The sequence below is a fragment of the Vicugna pacos genome, chromosome 28, assembly GCF_048564905.1.
Source record: "Vicugna pacos chromosome 28, VicPac4, whole genome shotgun sequence".
NCBI lineage: Eukaryota > Metazoa > Chordata > Mammalia > Artiodactyla > Camelidae > Vicugna > Vicugna pacos.
In genome coordinates, this window is record NC_133014.1 from 7,489,590 (window position 1) to 7,507,290 (window position 17,701).

General features: G+C 53.7%; 1 protein-coding gene across 10 annotated transcripts in view; it reads left to right on the top strand.

Annotated features, from left to right (window-relative positions):
* The window catches only part of CRACDL (CRACD like), a 95,802-nt gene that overhangs the window by 66,124 nt on the left and 11,977 nt on the right, over window positions 1-17,701 (top strand). For all 10 annotated transcript variants that reach the window (XM_072951353.1, XM_072951352.1, XM_072951349.1 and 7 more), the window contains 4 exons: window positions 3,302-3,437; window positions 3,774-3,938; window positions 9,449-9,676; window positions 14,344-15,913. In XM_072951353.1, the coding sequence (XP_072807454.1) occupies window positions 3,302-3,437; window positions 3,774-3,938; window positions 9,449-9,676; window positions 14,344-15,913 (2,099 nt within the window). The remainder of the gene's footprint in view (window positions 1-3,301; window positions 3,438-3,773; window positions 3,939-9,448; window positions 9,677-14,343; window positions 15,914-17,701) is intronic.

The window sequence follows — 17,701 nt, forward strand, 5'->3', positions numbered from 1 at the left end:
TGTTTTTTGAAAGATACCAATGTTTTTTAAAAATACGAATGCCTGGCTCCTACCCCCAGGCATGTTAATGTGAGAGACAAATTGGGCATCAAGTTTTTTCCCCAAAGCTTCTACCAGTGATTCTAATGTGCGGCCAGACATGGAAAGCACTGGGCTGTGTACATTTATCCAGTGAGGACAGAAAAACATACGTACTGTAAACTTGATCATATCCCTTAATTAGCAGTGGGGACTCTGCTATGTGATGGGAAAGGAATTTTAGCCCACCTCATAGAAAAGCCTGAAAGGAGAGAAAAGAGTTGGCTGTCTTTCTGGAAAGATCAGGTCCACGGAGTTTGAAGGTGGTGATGAATTTTGACATTTTATGCTGCTTAAGGTGGAAGAGCTTAAAAGATAAACGATCAAAAAGAAATAGAGAAATAGTAGGCAGTAGCTGTCTTCTAGAAGCATGTGTTATCACGGTCTACCAGCCAGCCTTGTTCCTGTTAGCATAAAATGGAGGTTAGGAGCGATTTCGCATTATCACTGAAGAGCAGACATAGCTCACTGGGTGGTTTTTACACCTGCTGACGATCCATTATTTCATTGTGAAATGGGGGGTTTTCTAACTCTGTCACTCGTTCTGCATGCACTGGCTAGAACTCTTCTATGCAGAAGACCTTTCCTCCGTCAGCCCCGTGTTGCTCTGACGTACAGTTTGCACAGGAAAAGCAGTCATGCTTGGCTCACCGCTTCTCAGTCTACCTTCAGAGTAATGACCTGAAGTTTCCACACTGAGTGATGAGTTTTATTTTTTTCTTTGCTTTTTCCGTGACTCTCATTGTGAGTACATGGACTTTATATACTTGATTTGCTTTAAAAACCCATGACAGGCTTTATTCATTTTTATGCTCACACTGTCCCATCTTCTGCTACTGCGAGTCACTTCAGATTAGTTCCCGGGTTCTTTGGACGTTCTCCCGTTTGTCTCTGAAAGGTTCTTTGCTTTCTTGCACAGTGAGAAATTCCAGGTTTACTCTGAAAATTTCCTGCCCTGGACCTGTGATCAGCCGTTTCTCCACAGGTTCCTTTTAGCGTGAAATGGTTTTTAGAGACCACAGTTTGGCTTCCAGGGGTGATGATTGCTGTCATTCCTTCTGAACCTTTCCAATAGATACAGCTGGGAAATAATGGTTTTGTTTGGTTTTGTTTTTTTCAAGAAAAAATAAATCATTAATCCGCTTTTATTTCCAGATCAAATTTAATTAGACAAAAATTTTTACCGCTTTGATTCTTTGTTTGAATCCACTCTTCTCTTATACTGGAAATCTTGGCTCCTAATGATACTAACAAAATTATTTATTTTCTTCTTCATCCAATATGCTTATAATAATTTCATTACCCCACTTTCCCACACAGAGGTTACATACTATAAAGAGTGTTCTGCACAGCTTTTTTAAAATCAATATTGTTACTAAAATAAGTAAGTATAATGTGCTGTCTTTGGGTTTTTTGTTCTTAGAATTTATCCTGTTACAGCATCGAAAGTCACCTGAATGCTGCGTTAAAGTCACTTGAAGTAATTCCTTTCTCTGTGTGGTTAGGCCAACAACCTGAAACAAAATTAGATTTATTTGCTTCTGTTTGTTTTCTAGTTTTAGAGATGGTTCAGTTTCCCTCTTCATTTGATTTTTGTCTTTTAACTGTGTGCAATGTTCAAATAGTTTCAAAGACAAAATTGTAAATGTAAGGAAATCCCTCAGCGCCTGTCTCCCCACCTTGTTATCTCCTTCCCCTTAAAGGAGACTATTCTTACTCCCTTGTTCCTTGTCCTTTTATGTTTATTTTTAAAAATACAAGCAAACACACATACGTTCACGTCTGTCAGTGCCCCCTTTCCCACTCCGAGCTGACACACCATAAACATCGCTCCGCACCCCGTTCTAGTTTTTCACTTAGGAGAGCCTGGTGTCGCCTGTGCTCAGAGATCCCCTCACACACTTGGTTGCTGAAAAGCCTCTATTCTACAATGTCCCACACTTTATTCAGATACCTACTGGGGACACGGAAGCTGTTTCCAGCCTTTTGCTTCTAGAAATGTTGCTGTGGCCCTGAGCACATGGCATTTTGTGTCTTTGCCATCGTGTCTCCTCGGAGGCCTTTCCCCGCTGTCTCAGCCACTAGTGACACCCAAGGTGGAGGGGTCCTGCCAGTGATCATGGTTTCCAAAGGGAGTGGCTGGGGGCTGCCGGCTGTGGGAGGGAAGCCCCGGTGTGCACGTGATCTCTGTGACGAGGGCTGCCCTTGGCAGGAACCCCACCCCCCCCACCCCCCACCCTGTTCTTTACCTTGGCCTCACTCCCTCCCGGAAATGTGAGGACATCCCACTTGCAAGCTTACTATAGCAGGCTAGAAGGCAGTTAGAAACCGTCACTAACCGACACAGTTTGATCTGCGGTGGAGCAGGGCCACACCTAGGGGTCCCTAATGCCTCCCGGAGGACAGGATGCCCAGGACGGCGGTGGGGGTGCCTGGTGCAGAAGATGGCTGCGTCTCCAGGATGGGCTTTCCTTCCCGCACCATCACATTGCAGTCACCTCCTTCCATCTATTGTTCAGCCTGCCAGCGCCACTCGGAAAGTCTGACAACTAAGTCCCACATCCTCTTAGGACATTTTGTGAATGTCCTTGGGTTCATTTCCCAGTTGGAGCCTTGAGCTTGGGGCTGGGGAAGCAGTCGGGTCGGTGATGACAGAGGGAACCACCATCCACACTCCAGAACCTCGTCACCCAAGCTGGGTGGCATGGATCCTATCTGGTAATGAAAGGAAGGCGTGGCTTTGCACACTTGCATTTCTCACTTGAAGCCCAGCCACGGATGTGTGCGTTGGGCCCCAGCTTCCGTCAGGCAGGCCCTCATCCTGCTGTGCAGACGCACAGCCCTCCAAGGGATGACCTCGCACTCCCCGGGCATCCACGGCTGTCTTCCACCCGGCTCGCAGCCAGCCGGCCGGCCAGCCAGCCAAGGCCCCCTGCCAGCCCTGCCTTTCTTCAGGCCTGCTTTCTTGGACCTCACACCTCGTCAGACCTTGGTTTTTCCATTAATGGAAAGAATTCACACAACCTTCAGATCTGTTAGGAAAATTCCTATCTTTCCAAAGCTCCTCACGGTTGACCGTGGTATTTGGCAGGATGGACCCAAGTCAGAGGCAATGAAAAAAGTCAGTAAGCTGAAGGCTTATTGTAGAGGATGTGCTGTTAACCCCCGAGCCCCCAGGGGAGAGGGGGCTGAGCCGGGTTTCACGGTGCTTCTTTCATCCTAGGGAGTCGAGGGGCGCGCTGGGCAGCCGGGCCCTCTCCCACGACAGCATTTTCATTCCTGAGTCGGGACAGGACCCTGCTCGACCTGTGCGGGTGTTTTCCCAAGAGAACGTGTGTGACCGCATTAAAGCTCTGCAGGTAAACCCTTCCTTGGCCTCTGTGTCAGCTGGGAAGCAGGAACTCCTACAGGGGTCTCTGCTGGGCTCCCGGGGTAGGTCCTAAAGCAGAATTGCATGCAGGTCACAGCTCTCCCAGGACTCGCCGGGTTAGTTACAACCAGATCGTGCCTCATTCGCAGTGATAACCCCTCCTTTTCATGATCACAGCCAGAGAGCTGGTGGCAGACGCTCGGTTCAGTTCCCTGCCCCAGCCAAGGGCGTTGAAAACATCTGAAAGGAATGAATGGGAGCAGGAGGATTTATTGATGAAAGCCGCTGATGAAAACAACAGTAAATGTTCTTTCTTCCAATCTAGTTAAAAATACAGTGTAATGTGAAAATGGGGCCACCACCTCCTCCGGGGGACCTGCCTGCCCAGCGTGGGGACGATGCCGGCATGAGCTCTGAGGACGACGGTCTGCCCAGGAGTCCCCCAGAGATGTCCCTGTTGCAGGACACGGGTCCCGGCACAACCATAAAGGCAAGTGCAGCCTGCACCCCTCCCCATCTCCGTCCTTCCCCTCCGCAGGGGCAATCAGGGGCTCTGGGGGCCCCTGCGTGTCCCCTTAAGGTCCCCGCCAGTGGCTGTGGCCATGCTCAGTGCAGCCAGAAGGTATTCCAGCCAGGTCACCAGAACCCTGGGCTGTATTTATTTTCATTCTTTGAGCCAGAATTTGGGTCTTGTTAGCAGATGCGGTTTGGGTGACCTTTTTTATGCTGGTTTAAGGTCTGATACTCTCGACCCCATGCCTCGTTCTTCCTGTCTGAGCAGGTGACCAGACTGGGCATCTCATCTAAAAGAAGGAAGAACAGCTCTGAATCTGTGTTCTGTCGTGACATTTGGTGAAGGGAGAAGGGTGTGGTGACATTTATGACTTAATCTAGGCTCCCAGATCTGAGGTTGGGCCAGTGAGAACTTGGTTTAGGGGAGAGATGCGAGGCATGGTACTGGTCAGCAGGGCCTCAGGGAAAGTTTGACAGGGAGAAGGGTGTGTGTGGCCTCAGGAGGGCCAGGAACTGGCCCCAGCAGCCACCCTCCCCCCTGGAATCCAGGAGGAAGACTTGAGCTCTTCCTCGTGTGTAAACACTGGAGCTCTTCTGGATGTGAGTACCTAAGTGATGAAGTACGTGATCGTTTTCCCCTTGGAGACCAGCCTTGCTGTGGGGTGGATGGGGTTGTCCGTGTTATGCTGACACCTGAAAAACAAATACAAGTCTGATGCAGAGCCACGCCTCTGCCCCGGGTGTCCTTGGAGCGGCCCCCGTGCTCTGGACCCAGGCGGTCCTCACAAAGTCCTGCACATTCTCTGCTGCTCGGAAATGCATTCCATGGTCACTTCAACTTGGGCGTCCAGAAGCCCCCCTGCAAAGGCTGGTGAAGGAGTGTTTACTTGACTTGTGTGCAGTTGTGGGTTCCCAGAGCACCCCCGATGAAAGGCAGAGGAAGGGCTGTGGTGTGGCTGAGTTGAACACGCCCAGGGTGGGGGTTCCCACACTGCAGACTCGAGAGCAACTCTCCCCAGAATTCTGCCCTGGGGGGACCTGTCCCTGCTTGCTCCATGGGCAGGACAGAGAGCAGTGGGCCCCCACACCTGCTCTCCCAGCATGAGGAAAAGGCAGAGAAGACAAGGAGGAAGGTTTTGGCCCATTGCCTGGACTCCAGCCCACCCTGCACCCCTTCACACCTTACAGTGCTGGAGGGGGAGGGTGACAGGCTGTCTGAGGTGTAATCACCTTGTGACACACGTCTCTGCATCCATGGGTGTGCAGTGTCAGCGTCTGCAGCCCCAGGAGCAGAGGTGACTGTGTGTGTGGTGGGGATACGTCTGTGGTGAGCCGCCGTTCCATGCTCACTGCATCGCACAGTTCTTCTGCATCTCCCAGCATCGTGGTTCTCTGTTCAGCTGGGACAGATGGGACAGAGGAACGAGTCACTTCTAAGTCTTTTCATTAAGGAGTGAGCCCAGCTCCAAGGCTGTGAAGCGCCGTGACGCACAAAGTCCACCGTCAGCTGACGGGGGCCACTCGCTCGGGGCGGGGCCGACCTTGTCCTTCTCAACATCCCTTCTTTGGTGCTGATGTTATATTTTTTTAATGTTCTGAGATTTTATCAACTACTGGGTAATAGGAACAATACACTAGCTTCATAGGAAACCAAAATTTGAGCCTTTAAGACATAAAAAAATATAATCCTTATCATCAACGGTTTTGAAGACACAATGATCATATTTTGTGCCCTGAAAGTTTTTCCAGCACAGCAGCCTGGGTGAGAGGGGGAAACAATGAACCCTTTAAAGCACACTTATGTAACACATGGTATTTGATATAATGGCACCTTAAATCCCCAAAGCATGGGGCTGTGGACTGTTTGACTTTTTCCTGTTGTGGCACCTTACACAGGCCCACACGCTTGACAGAGAAACTTAATGAAGATTGCTGTGAACAAAAGGCCTTCAGACACAGCCAAGGTGACATTTCCTGACAATGAGTCTTTCAGGAAATACATGGGATTATTTTTAAAATTTCATTACCACGTGAGGTAACAACTGATGAAATGCATTCAGTGGTTTTTAAGGGAGAATCACATCAAAGTTGTCCTGGTCTAGGTGTCCTGCCATTAAGCAGGAAACACGGGTAGAGGGTGGCAAACTGGCAGGTCCGATTTGCTCCGGGCGAGGAGGAAAGAGCAAAGGGGACACGGCTCTGCTTTGGCGGCAAAAGGAGGTGCTGCCCCCTCCCTGCTCCCTGGGCGAGGCTGTGGGCTGGATCGGTCAGCCCTGGGGACCTGTGTCCTGGGAGGGTTTGGGACCAGGTATCCCAGTGCCTCCCTTTCTCCCCCGGACCTGCCCGCTGCCCCTGCCCGCCGCCCCTGCCCCGTGTCTATTGTCCACTTCTTGAGTGATACCCTCTGCCTGCTCCTCGGTGGCAGTGCCCCTTTTTGAGGCCAAATGTGGTAAAATAGCTGTCACCCAGGGTCACCCCCAAAAGCCTCTGCACCCCAGGCTGCTTCCTCAAGGCTCTGTGAGCCATTAGCCCCCCAACAAAGGGCAGCTTCCTAGACTTTTAAATCATCCACTTCCAGAATCATCCGGAGGCAGAGTCCAGGAAAATTGGGTAACTAGGGGCAGACCACGCAAATATGACCTGTGGATGCCGCCAGCCGGCAGGTAACAATGCAGGTCAGCTTTCCCGCCCCGTCCTCCTCCCCGGGGGCCCCACCGCACCTTGCGGAGTTGCTGTACCAACCAAAGAGGAAACTCAGTCCTCCTCCATCGGGGAGGTCTTGGATTCTCCAGGCCCCAACAACTCTCAGAACCTTGGTGCAGACAGGAGTTCTGTTCTCTCGTGGGAGGACCAGCTGTTGATGGCCGGCACGGGGTGTACAGGGTCCGAGACCGCTGTTCAGTGTCGGGGGGGACATTAAGCCCCTCCCCGGGACCCCCAGCCAGAGCAGACCCGGGGCCAGGACCATCTGCCCAGGCAGTGCAGACACAGGGGGACCCAAGCGGAGAGGAGGCAGGGGACGATGGTCCTTTGGGTTCACAGAGGGGAGACCCGAGGCCCCTAGTGTCACATTGTCACAGAAGAATTCATTCTCATTCGTGGAGTCACTGCATTTGCAGCAGTTCATCTCATCTGCTCTCTTGAGCCTCACACAGTAAAAAAAACAAACCAAAATTTCACCAAGTGTGGATATCCATTGTCTCTCTAGACAAAGGTGAAAATGAAGGATTCTGGGTGAGTGTGAAATGTCCCCATCCTGCTGGAGGACTCCCTGGGGGCAGGGTCTCCTCTTCAGTGGAAGGTGACCCCCTGAATCATCAGCTACAAGAGTGGAAACCAAAGCCACAGACACGGAGGCAGTTGTGGCCAGGAGTCCTGTGGTTTATTTTAAAAATAATTTTTCTTGTTTTATTCCCGGAAGAATCCAAGTTGCTAGAACAAGGGAATTAAAATAGATTGTGTTCACTTATAACTCTTTTCCCCTCATTTTGATAATTGTCTTCTCACAGTCGATAGGAATTAACTTTGTACTTGCATTAGAAAACCTAAGGGACTTTATGTTAACAGGAAAAATACATCCCTCTGCAGGCAGTTTCCTTGCAGGGGGTGGTCCCTGCGTCTGTGCCCAGCTTGCTAACAGCATCTCCCCTCCGGCTCCTCCTCTGATTTGGGGGCGCTGCTGGGCACGTGTCCTGTGGAGCCCCAGGTTGTGGAAAAGACTTTGAGTGAGACATGCGCCTCGCTGCCTGCTTCTTCTTCTTGCTGCTGCCTTCCTGAGGAGCCCATTTACTAAATCATTGTCAGGTGCATAAAGTTATGGTCTTAAGTTAAAATGTAAAACTTTGCACCCCGTCACACCTCATTTTGATGGCTACTGCTAGAACGAAACAGAAGGCAGAAAAGAACAAATGTTGGAGAGGATGCAGAGATGCGGGTACCCTCCTGTACTGTCGGTGGGAATGGAAAATGGTGCAGCCGCTGTGGAAATCAGCATGACGGTTCCTCAGAAAATTAAACATAAAATTACCGTGTGATCCAGCAGTTTCACTTCTGGGTATAGACCTACACGGGCTGAAGGCAGTTCCTCGCAGAGATATGTGTACTCCTGTGTTCATAGCAGCATTATTTAATCGCAGCTAAAACGTGAAGGCCACCCAAGTGTCCATCAGCCGATGAGTGGGTAGACGAAGGGTGGTCTGTACCCACAGTGGCATGTCCTTGAGCCTTAGAAAGGAAGGAACTTCCGGCACGTGCCACAACATGGATAAACCTCGAAGACGTTATGCTAAGTGAAATAAGCCCAACACGAAAGGACAAGTACAATGTGGTTCCTCTTGCATGAGGTACTTAGAGTAATCAAGTTCATGGAGACGGAAAGTGGTGGGTACCAGAGCCTGGAGGAGGGGGAATGGGGACTTAGTGTTTAATGGGCACAGAGTTTTAGTTTTACAAGAGAAAAAGTTCTGGAGGTGGATGGTGGTGATGGGTGCACAACAGTGTGAACATTTTTAATACCAATGAACTGTCCACTTTAAAGTGGTTAAGATGGTAAGTATCTTTATGTGTGTTTTATCACAATAAATGAAACTGGAAAATAAAACACACTGGAAAAAAGTGTGAACTTGACACTGATATCAAGCACCGTGCTGGACAGAAGGTTTTGTGTGTTTGTTTGTAGGTGGCAGGATTGTCACTAACACCCAGCACCTCCCAGGTTCTCCCTCTGCACCTGGCTCCTCGTCGGGGTGTAATTTGCTCCTGGGTGCGCGGTGGGTGACCCCCACTGCTGCTCTCTGCTGATATGTGTCTTTGCAGGAGGAGGGAGCTTCTTCCTCTGGGAAGGAGCCTGCAAGCTCTGCGGGGATGGTATCGCAGTGTGTTGCCGTCACCCTTTCATGAGACTCCCCTACCTAACTTTTGCCCTTTGCTTCCTTTCAGTTACTGCCTGCTGAGATATGAACTAGTAGAATATTTGAGACTTAAGAGCTGGTAACATAAAGCCAGCTTTTCCCAAGAGTATGCATGAAGCTACAGACCCCTAGAAGGAGCACATGGAGCTCCAGGGACAGTGATGAGAGCTGCTGGGCACGGGCTGTGAAGCCACACCCCTTGGCCACCCTCATGGCTTCCAGAGACAGGGCTGAGGAATCGGGCTGGTGGGCTTCATGGGAGAAAGTAGCCCCAGTCTGAAGCACCCGTGCCAGCTGCTGTGGGAGGGTGCAGTTACCCAGCTAAGGGGTGCTAGGACTCAGGTTCTTGGAAAGGACAGATGAGCTTCCGGGGTTTGGCCCAACCTTTCAAACCCCCAGCCATTTATTTTTCTAAAGGAGTATCAGGGAGCCCTCCTTGCTGGAAGTCAGATTTCAAGTATGTCCCCTCAGGTAGAGTCCAGAGGCTGAGCACGGTGGGAGAGGGTGGGTGTGTGCTGGCTGCGCCGTGCCTGTCCAGAAGCTGATGCCTGGCGCGTTTGCTCTCTGTCCCCTGAAGGTCTCTGTGGCTTCCTCGTCCCCGCCGCAGTCTCCCCACCAGCTCTTCTCCCGGCACGCGAGCGACACCTCCGTCTCCCCCAGGACCTCGGACAGCGCCGGGGCGCCCGTGGCGGACTTCGCGTATCCACCTGAGTCCTCCTCCTGCCTGGACAACTCTGCAGCCAAGCACAAGCTCTTGGTGAAGCCCCGCAACCAGCGGTCCAGCAAAATGCGGCGTCTGTCTTCGGTAACTGGGCAGGGGCGGGGCGGGCAGGCTGGGGGGCCCAGCCCACCCCAGCCCCTACCCCGCAGGGTCACGGCCCCTGAGAAACCCCCACAAGCAGTGGGACCGTGGCCATGTGGCAGGAGCTGGGGTCGCGTGTGGTTTCAGATGCTCCTCTCCCTGCGCAAACATTCATTCATTCATTCATTGGTTCATTCATTCTGCTGCACTTAGAGAATGTGCTGTGTGCCGTGGGTCTCGTCCTCCCACTGCACTCAGGGTGACGTTCACAGTGCAGACCTGGCCCAACCAGGCCCTGCCTACTTCCTCCCATTCTCACTCAACATGCTTTGGGCTCCTTTCTGCTTCTGGAGCTCTCCAAGCTGTCACCCACCAGGATTCAGTACCTGGTGGGGACACCCTCTTCCCAGCTGACTCCTGCTCAGCCCTTGGGGGTCGGCTCCAAGGTCCTTGCCGCAGAGAGGCTCGCCCTAACCATCCTGTGGAAAGCAGCCCCACTTTCCCGTCACTGTGGCCACTTCCTCTGTAGGCACCGGTCGCACACGGAAGTGACCTTTGTAAATAGAGACACTCCCTGGGTTATTGCCAGCCCCCCCTGAGACCTTGGACCCCGCGTACTTCCAGCCCCGGACAGTGCTGGTCACAGGCATTGGTGGACATGAGTAGAACACATGAATGAATGAATGGACTTGTGAATGAGTGGATACAGAGGAGGGAGGTGAATGACTAGATGGACAGCTGCCTAGGGTGAGGACCAACTTAGAAACCAGGGGGTGGTGCCCCTGTGAGGACAGATCTGTCTTCGGGCCTGTCATCAGCTCGTCATGCTGGGGGCTGGGAACTCTCTCATGCCACGCTTCGGCTTCATGGGACCAGGGGGCTAGAGGTCCACGTGGGGTTATTGTCTTCTCCACTGCCTGGTGGTGCTGAGATGCAGAGTGTGGGGCCAGCCAGGCCACAGAGCATGCCAGGGCCGAGAGAGAGCTGCTCACCGACTGACATCCCGCGGCCCTTCCCTGGAGGCAAGATCAGGACGTGTTGATGAAGTGCCAGGACAAGTGGGGTGCTGTAGCTGGAGGCAGTGGTCTGGGGCCTCCCGGCACGTCAGGGGCTCCCTGGAGAGCGTGGGTCTTCCTCTGGGCACGGGGAAGGTGCTTTTTAAGCTCATGCCGGCAGGATTGACTTCTGAGGGGACTAATGCTGGAGAAAGAAGCGAACTGTGTTACTTTGGGCTGGTGTGCCCTTGTGCAAACTGGGCACCTGGCGACTTGTGCAAATGCTTATCCATCAGAACCTTTACAGTTAAAGGTTGAGTACTCTGGGCACTTGCAAGATCCAACAACTCTGACCAGCCTGTCCTCGTGCTGAGGATAGCCACAGGGCAGGGGCAAAGCCAGTTCCCTCTGGCCCTCCAGTCTGGCCTTTCTTCTCAGGGAGATGCCTTCTGCCCAGGAAGGGTGTGTGTACCCAGCCACCGCCTGGCCAGGACTTGGCAGAGGGAAGCCCGGCTCTCATAATCCAGGTGGAAACGCACCTCTTGCTGCCCGCTGAGCAGAGCTGTACCTCCTTCTTTACTTTTGAACTTGACTTAGCTCTTGAATCCCATTTTTCAAAATAAGAGAAAATCTGATTTAGGTGGTGTGGGTCAACACAGTCATTCCTTGATTTAAACTCTGGCCTTTCCACGTCTTTGCCTCTTTCTTTCCCTTCCCTTCTTGGTCGGGAGCAGGCATGGATACATTACATTTGGGGAGGTGTCCATATTTTCCTGACTAGACAGAGGTGTCTCGCTGATGGTCGGTCACCAGTGTCACTGTTGGGTCCCAAGTTGGAGGCCTTTGTCCCTTCGTGTCTGCAGCCCCCTTTGCCTTTTGGTCACGAGGTCCCTCCTCCCAGCCATGAGGACCTTCCTCGAGACCATGTGGTTTAAGCTCTTCCCCTTCTGCTCTGAGGGTGGGAAGAGCCACCATGCTGCCCCCTCTGCTGCCCTGCTGACCTGGGGACTTCTGGAGGTTCGCTGTCCCTTGGCGCTTCACTGGACAGTACAGTCGAAGTTTCTCCTGCTTCTCTGATCCCCTGTAACATTTGGGGTTTCTTTCTCTATTACCCACTCTCACCACCTCCCGCATCCCCAGGCTCAGGCATCTTCTGTCTCCCTGTCTATACGGCTGCTACCCAAGCTCTTCCTCCGTGTGGGCAGAACAGCTGCTCACGCCCAGCCAGACGTCCCCCAGCTCTGCCCCTCCAGCTCTAGGTGGGGGAAACTCTCCCTATTATCTAGGCTCTGAGTCTTTTGGTGCACTAGGGGAAAAAAGGTTTTTTCCTAGCTTAAAAATCCCATCTTGCACAGCAAAAAAGGAAAAATAACCCTTGGCCATCAAGAGTGTGATATTTGTTACAAATCTGAAAACCACATTCCAGACTGCGTTTGGCCGGCTCCCGCTGCCCCCACTGGAGCCCAGGCTGGGAAGGAGGAGCACACGGAAGACAAACGCGGGTTGTTGGTCGTCTCCGCGTTTTACCCCGCTGCACAGAACATGTCCTGTGCGTGGCTCCGGCGCCCTAGGAGGGAACGCCCGTGAATGTTTACACTGACGTCTCACCATGCCAGCTGGTCCTCATCCCAGCCCTGGCAGTGCCAGGAGAGGGAGTGTTGTTAACTCTGCTGTTAGGAGCGGTGTGGTCACGTGGCTGGCAGAGCTGCCAGCAAGTCCCAGGTCTCGGACAGAGACTGATGCCCCCTCTCCACACTGTGCTGCTCACCAGCAGCATCCTCTGCCCAGAGATGATGGGGATGCTGCCCAGACGCTCTTCTCCTGGTGGGAGGAGGTGGATGAGTGGGCAGCTGTGGTACAGTCTCCATCTGGGGGGCTGCAGGCTGAGCACTGGGTCCCTGCTTCTGGTTCCTCGGGAGGGCTCCAGGGTGCTAAGCCGCTCTGAGGGCCCAGGGGAGGAAAGGGAGGGGAGGCAGTGCAGGTGGAGTGGGCATGTGCATCCTCCTTGCTGTCCAAGCCAGAGAACCCGGGCTCAGATGGGAGCTGCTTTGTTCCCTGCAAAGCCTCTGCTCAGCGTCTGAGTCCACCCTCTGGAGTCCAGGCTCCACGCCAGCCTTCCTCCAGCCTGCCCGCTCCACTCTAACCCCTTGGACCTGCCGGTGCCTCAGGTTGGATGTGCCCAAGCCAGACCTGCTCCTCATTCCTACTCTGACTTACTGTGGGTTCCAGCCGTTTTAAAGTACAACCCACATGCTAAAGGGATTTCAACCCCAGAGCTTTCCTGTAGCAGCAAGAGGCCAGTAATACCTTTCAAACCCGCAGCTTTTGAAAATTCTTCTGCAATTTCTTTTAGCATCGTCCTCTTCTTAAATCCAGAGGAATAGAATTGTGCATCTTGGCAAGGAGCTAGCTGAGGTGTTGTCACAAACATCCCAGTTATCCTGTGTTAGCGAGCAGATGCCAGCTGGAAAATGTTCAAATAACAAAAACCTATTGCAAACACCACCCCCCCCCAGTGTTTCCTACGAAGAAGGAAGGCGAGCACTGTCTGTGCAGCAGCCTGGGGGACTCTCCAAAGTCTAAAGTCAGGTCTAAATTCAGGAACTTTTGAAAAAGCCCAACCTCAATGCCCTCGGCCTCTCAGCCACGTTCTCGCTGGCTTTGGGGTGAGTCACGGGTACCTTGGGCTCCTGTCCTTCCTAACTGCGTAGGAACTGACTTTGTGTACGGGAGGGAGGAAGTGGACTGAATCTAAATTCCAGAGACCTTTCAAGAGAAAAATAACACAAGACAGTGTATTATTGCCCAGCCAAGGAGGCTTCAGGAGAGAAGGGAGAGCCCCCAGGCGCAGGGAGCAGGCAAGGCCTGGAAGTGGAGACAGCTCTGGGGTTGCTGGTGGGGCGGGGCGGTCCCTCAGGCCCAGAGTCTAACACAGACAGCGGTGGGGGCTTGGTTAGACCCGAGTAGGGGGTGGGAGAAACCATTTAAAACCACAGAACATACGACTTGAGATTTAGCTGGAAAGTTTGGGTTTTATCCTGTAAGCTGTGGTTTGCTGTTGCCTGTGTTGAATGCTGTGAATCGTCTCTTAGGGAGACCAGCCTGCCTTCGCCATGACGGTGCATCCCTGGACAGAGAGGGTATTGACCTTGGAGACTGCCTCCCAGGCAGCACAAGGGTGGCGGGGGTCAGAGAGGGCAACAGATTTTCTACTGAGCCATTTATTTGCTCGGCCTTGACCAAGGTAGGGACCTCCCTGAGCTCCTGGTTCTCCAAGTGCAAACAGGAAATACTGATCCTCTCCGCACTGGGATGAGTCAGGGAGTAAGTGAAGTAACCACGCAGAGCACGAGCGTGGCAGACGGGGCTGATGCTGGTCCCCTTCCCTGTAGAGCAGTGTCCACTGGTTTTGTGGCCTGGCCTTAAGAGCTTCAGATAGCATTTATCTTAAGGGCGTAGCTGCCTCTGTTCTGCGGAACACTGAACTTGGGAGGCAAGATTCCAAACAGACCAGTAAGGGGGGATTAAGAAAAGACACCTGTATGTGAATGGCCACCTGAGTGCCAGCATTAGAGACATACTACTTCCTTTAAACCTAATTAAACCTTGAACACAATGGGGAGGCCGGAGTCTTCCTCGTATTCATCCTAGTGATGCTTGTCTTCTTTTCCTTAGAGAGCACAGTCCGAATCCCTGAGCGATCTGACGGGTACCCCAGAGGAGGAGGAATACGACGAGAAACCACTCCCCAAAGTCAGCACGGAGGAGAAGCCCAGTTCTGGGCAGCAGGAGGTGGGACCCGACAGAGGCCCTGAGCCCGGGGGACTGGCCACCATGCTGCCACCACCTGGGGGGGCACGTGCCCGGCGGAGGCGCCTGCAGCACTGCCCGGCCCTCAGTGCCAGCACCGAGGAGGACAGCCTCCTGGGGGACAACCCCTCCAGCCGCCCGGCCACCCCAGAGGTCACAGAGGCTGTGTCAGGCCCAGCCTCCCTCGCAGAGTCCCCGTCTGGGCCAGAAGGCTCCCCGCACCCTAATCACAGGGAAGCCCAGAGGGAGGAGCTGTCCCAGGAGAGCACGTGTTCCTCAGACAGGGACACAGCAGACGAGGTGGATTGTGCTTCTGGAGACGGAGAGGGTCAATTATCTCCTTGCATCCTCGAGGGGGACACGACCCCTCCCGAGCCTGGCCCCGCCACCACCCTGGAGACTCTCCCTAGTCCCCATGGGCCAGAACACCCTGGCCAGAAGGAGGTGCAGCCAGTGCTGGACGTGCCGGGTCGCGAGGGAGCAGGCCCAGAAACCCCGGCCCCTGCCCCCAGCCCCCAGGCCCCCAAGAGCTGCTTGAAGCGCAAGGCCCCGGCCGTGACCCTGAATGTGAGCCTCGGCGCCGCGCCCTCACCAGCTGCCTCGGAGTCGCTTCCCCAGGAGCCCGCACCCCGGTCTCCGGACCTCGAGGCCGCCCCCCCGGAGCCCCCCAGGGCCGAGCGGGCGGAGTCCCCACCAGGAGCACCGGAGGCGGCGGCGCCCGAGCGGAAGATGGAGCGAGGCGGCCGCGAGGCGCGGGCCGCGAAGAAGTTCTCGGTGTCGTCGGGCCAGGAGTGGGCGCGCGCGGGCAGCCGCCTGCTGGAGCCCCGCGGGCCCCCGATCCGGCTTCTGAGGAGCGGCCCGGCCTGGAGGAGCGAAGCCGCCCTCGAGGACCTCCCCGAGCCCCAGGGCGCGAAGCCCGGCCCTCGGAAGCCGCCCTCCCCGGCCGAGCGCGGCCCTCCCGACCTGGGGGACCAGGCGGCCACCGCGGACCCCGGCGCAGCTGCGCGGGAGCGGCCCGCGGGCGAGCGCGGAAGCCCCTTCCCGGTCAAGCTCCGCTCCACGTCTCTGTCCTTCAAACACAGGGAGGCGCCCGGCCCCGACGGGAGAGGGATCAAGAGGTACAGTGCGGAGGTGAGGTTAGAGAAAGGAGGGCTGACCTTGCTCTCCAGGGACGACAGGGGTCCGCTGGGGACGGGCCCCGCCGCCCGAGGCGCCAGGACCCCCAACGAGCAGGGCAAGGCGAAGGCCCGGTCCGCCGAGCAGCTCAGCTCCAAACCGCCCCTGCCCAGGAAGCCGCTGCTGCAGACCCTCACCCTCCCCCAGCTGCCTGCGCCCCCCGACACCAGCCCTGGGGACTTGGAGAAGGTGGGGGCCCCCTCGGATCCCAGGAAGGAGAACCAGCCGGCGGAGAGGAAGTCGCCCCACAGAGGAATTGGTAAGAGCCTAGCTGGAGCCAGCGGCCTGGGAGGGTGTTCGGAAGGGGAGGGTGACGGGGAAATCAGGTCACAGTGGGAGTATCTTGCTGGACATCCACAATGTATGTAAATGCTTTGGGTAAAAGCCTCGTTGCAGCGGAATTGGAAGGAAAAGTCAGAATTCCTCTTGGTACCAATAATATGTCTGATCAAGACTTAGGAATGGAGCGTGGAGGAGGAAGACAAGGTTTTGTGTTAGATCCGAGAAGTCAGGAAAATGTAAAAACTCGTCGTGCAGATTGTCCCGAGAGGAGATGGGCCCCTCAGTGGATCACTCAAATGTTGCTTCTGCTTTTTAGTGTGGAAGCTCGGTGAGGCCCAGACTCCCGGGGGGTGTGTGCTCTCAGGGATGGAGGCTCCCCCGGGGCCTGGGCTAGTTTTCTGTTGTGAATGAAGCATTGGCTCTTCTGTCACTTAGCGTTGTTCTAACCTTTCCCTCAAAGCAAGAACTTCCTGCCTTTTAATAAGCAGGCCCGCAGGGCCCAGCCTCACGCAGGAAGCATCTCAGCTCCCGGAGTCTGAGATGCTCAGTGTGTGGGCGGTAGCTCTCCCAAAAGGGAGATGGTGTTAAGACTGGGGCAGAATGTAAGAACCTTCTGAAGCAACTGTCTTTTAAAATGAGCAGAGATGAAATTGATGACCTTTTTATGTCTTTGACGTTTGTCGCTTTTTATTTATAGTGTTTCAGACGAAATGAGAAATCTGTCGGAAATGGGTATTTTCGGTAGAGCTAAAGTCTCTCCCGTTGCTGGTTTCTTTTATTAATGGGAAATTGTGTGCCAAAAATGGAAGTAGACACGCAAGTCATGTGTGTGTGTGTGTGTGTGTGTGTGTGTGTGTGTGTGTGTGTGTGATGGGGGCCTCAAGGAGAAATTTTCCAAGGCAGCTTTGATAAAACAACACAACTTTCAGGATATTCTGAGTGGCTGCTCTAAGTCCAGGACTCCGCTGAAGCACTCCATGATGGGACAGAGAGGAAGCAGAACCCAGTTCTCCTGGGGACCCCCCCCCCAAAAGGAGGATGAGGGGCACACACAACGTAAAGACAGGTTCAAAGGCATCCTAGTCTTTTGTGTCTTCCTCCCAGGAGGTTAGTAAAAGTGCAGTGTCTAAAGGATCTTAAATTCCTAAGGTGACACATAAAGATGCAGGTGGTTCTGGGGGGAAGTTTCGGGAAAATGCCCCCAAAACGGGCCCATGTAGCCTTCCTGATCCAGGCCCCTGGGCTCAGCTGTGATCTTCTGCTGTTGCTGCGGGAATCATCAGTGAGGGAAGGGGCTTTGGGGAGCTTCAGGCTGTAACTCTGCAAATGTTCAGGTTCCTGAAGCTGTCATAGAGGGATTCAAAAAACCATTGAAATGACAAGGGAGGAGGGGGTTTGCTCTGGGCAGATGAAACCCCAGCATCAGCACCATCCACCTTCGTGGCCTAGAATTGAAGATGTCTCCCCCAGACTTGCTGAATGAACGGAACCTAAACACAGGAGCCTCACGTTTGTGGTCAGAGCTGGAAAAGAAGCTTTGGAGGGTGATGCTTGGTACATCGATCAATTTATAACTTCCTCATCTTAAGCTGGGAGAGTGAGGCTTTGCTCACTGTCCAATGCCTGGAATGGTCTGTAGTCAGAGACCTTGTGTTTTCTCCTTTGGTTTATGAAATACGATCTAATATTTATCTAACGGCTTCGCTTAAATAGTGGAGAATCGTTTTGTCCATTTATTTTTATTAACACTCCCTAAGCCATAGAA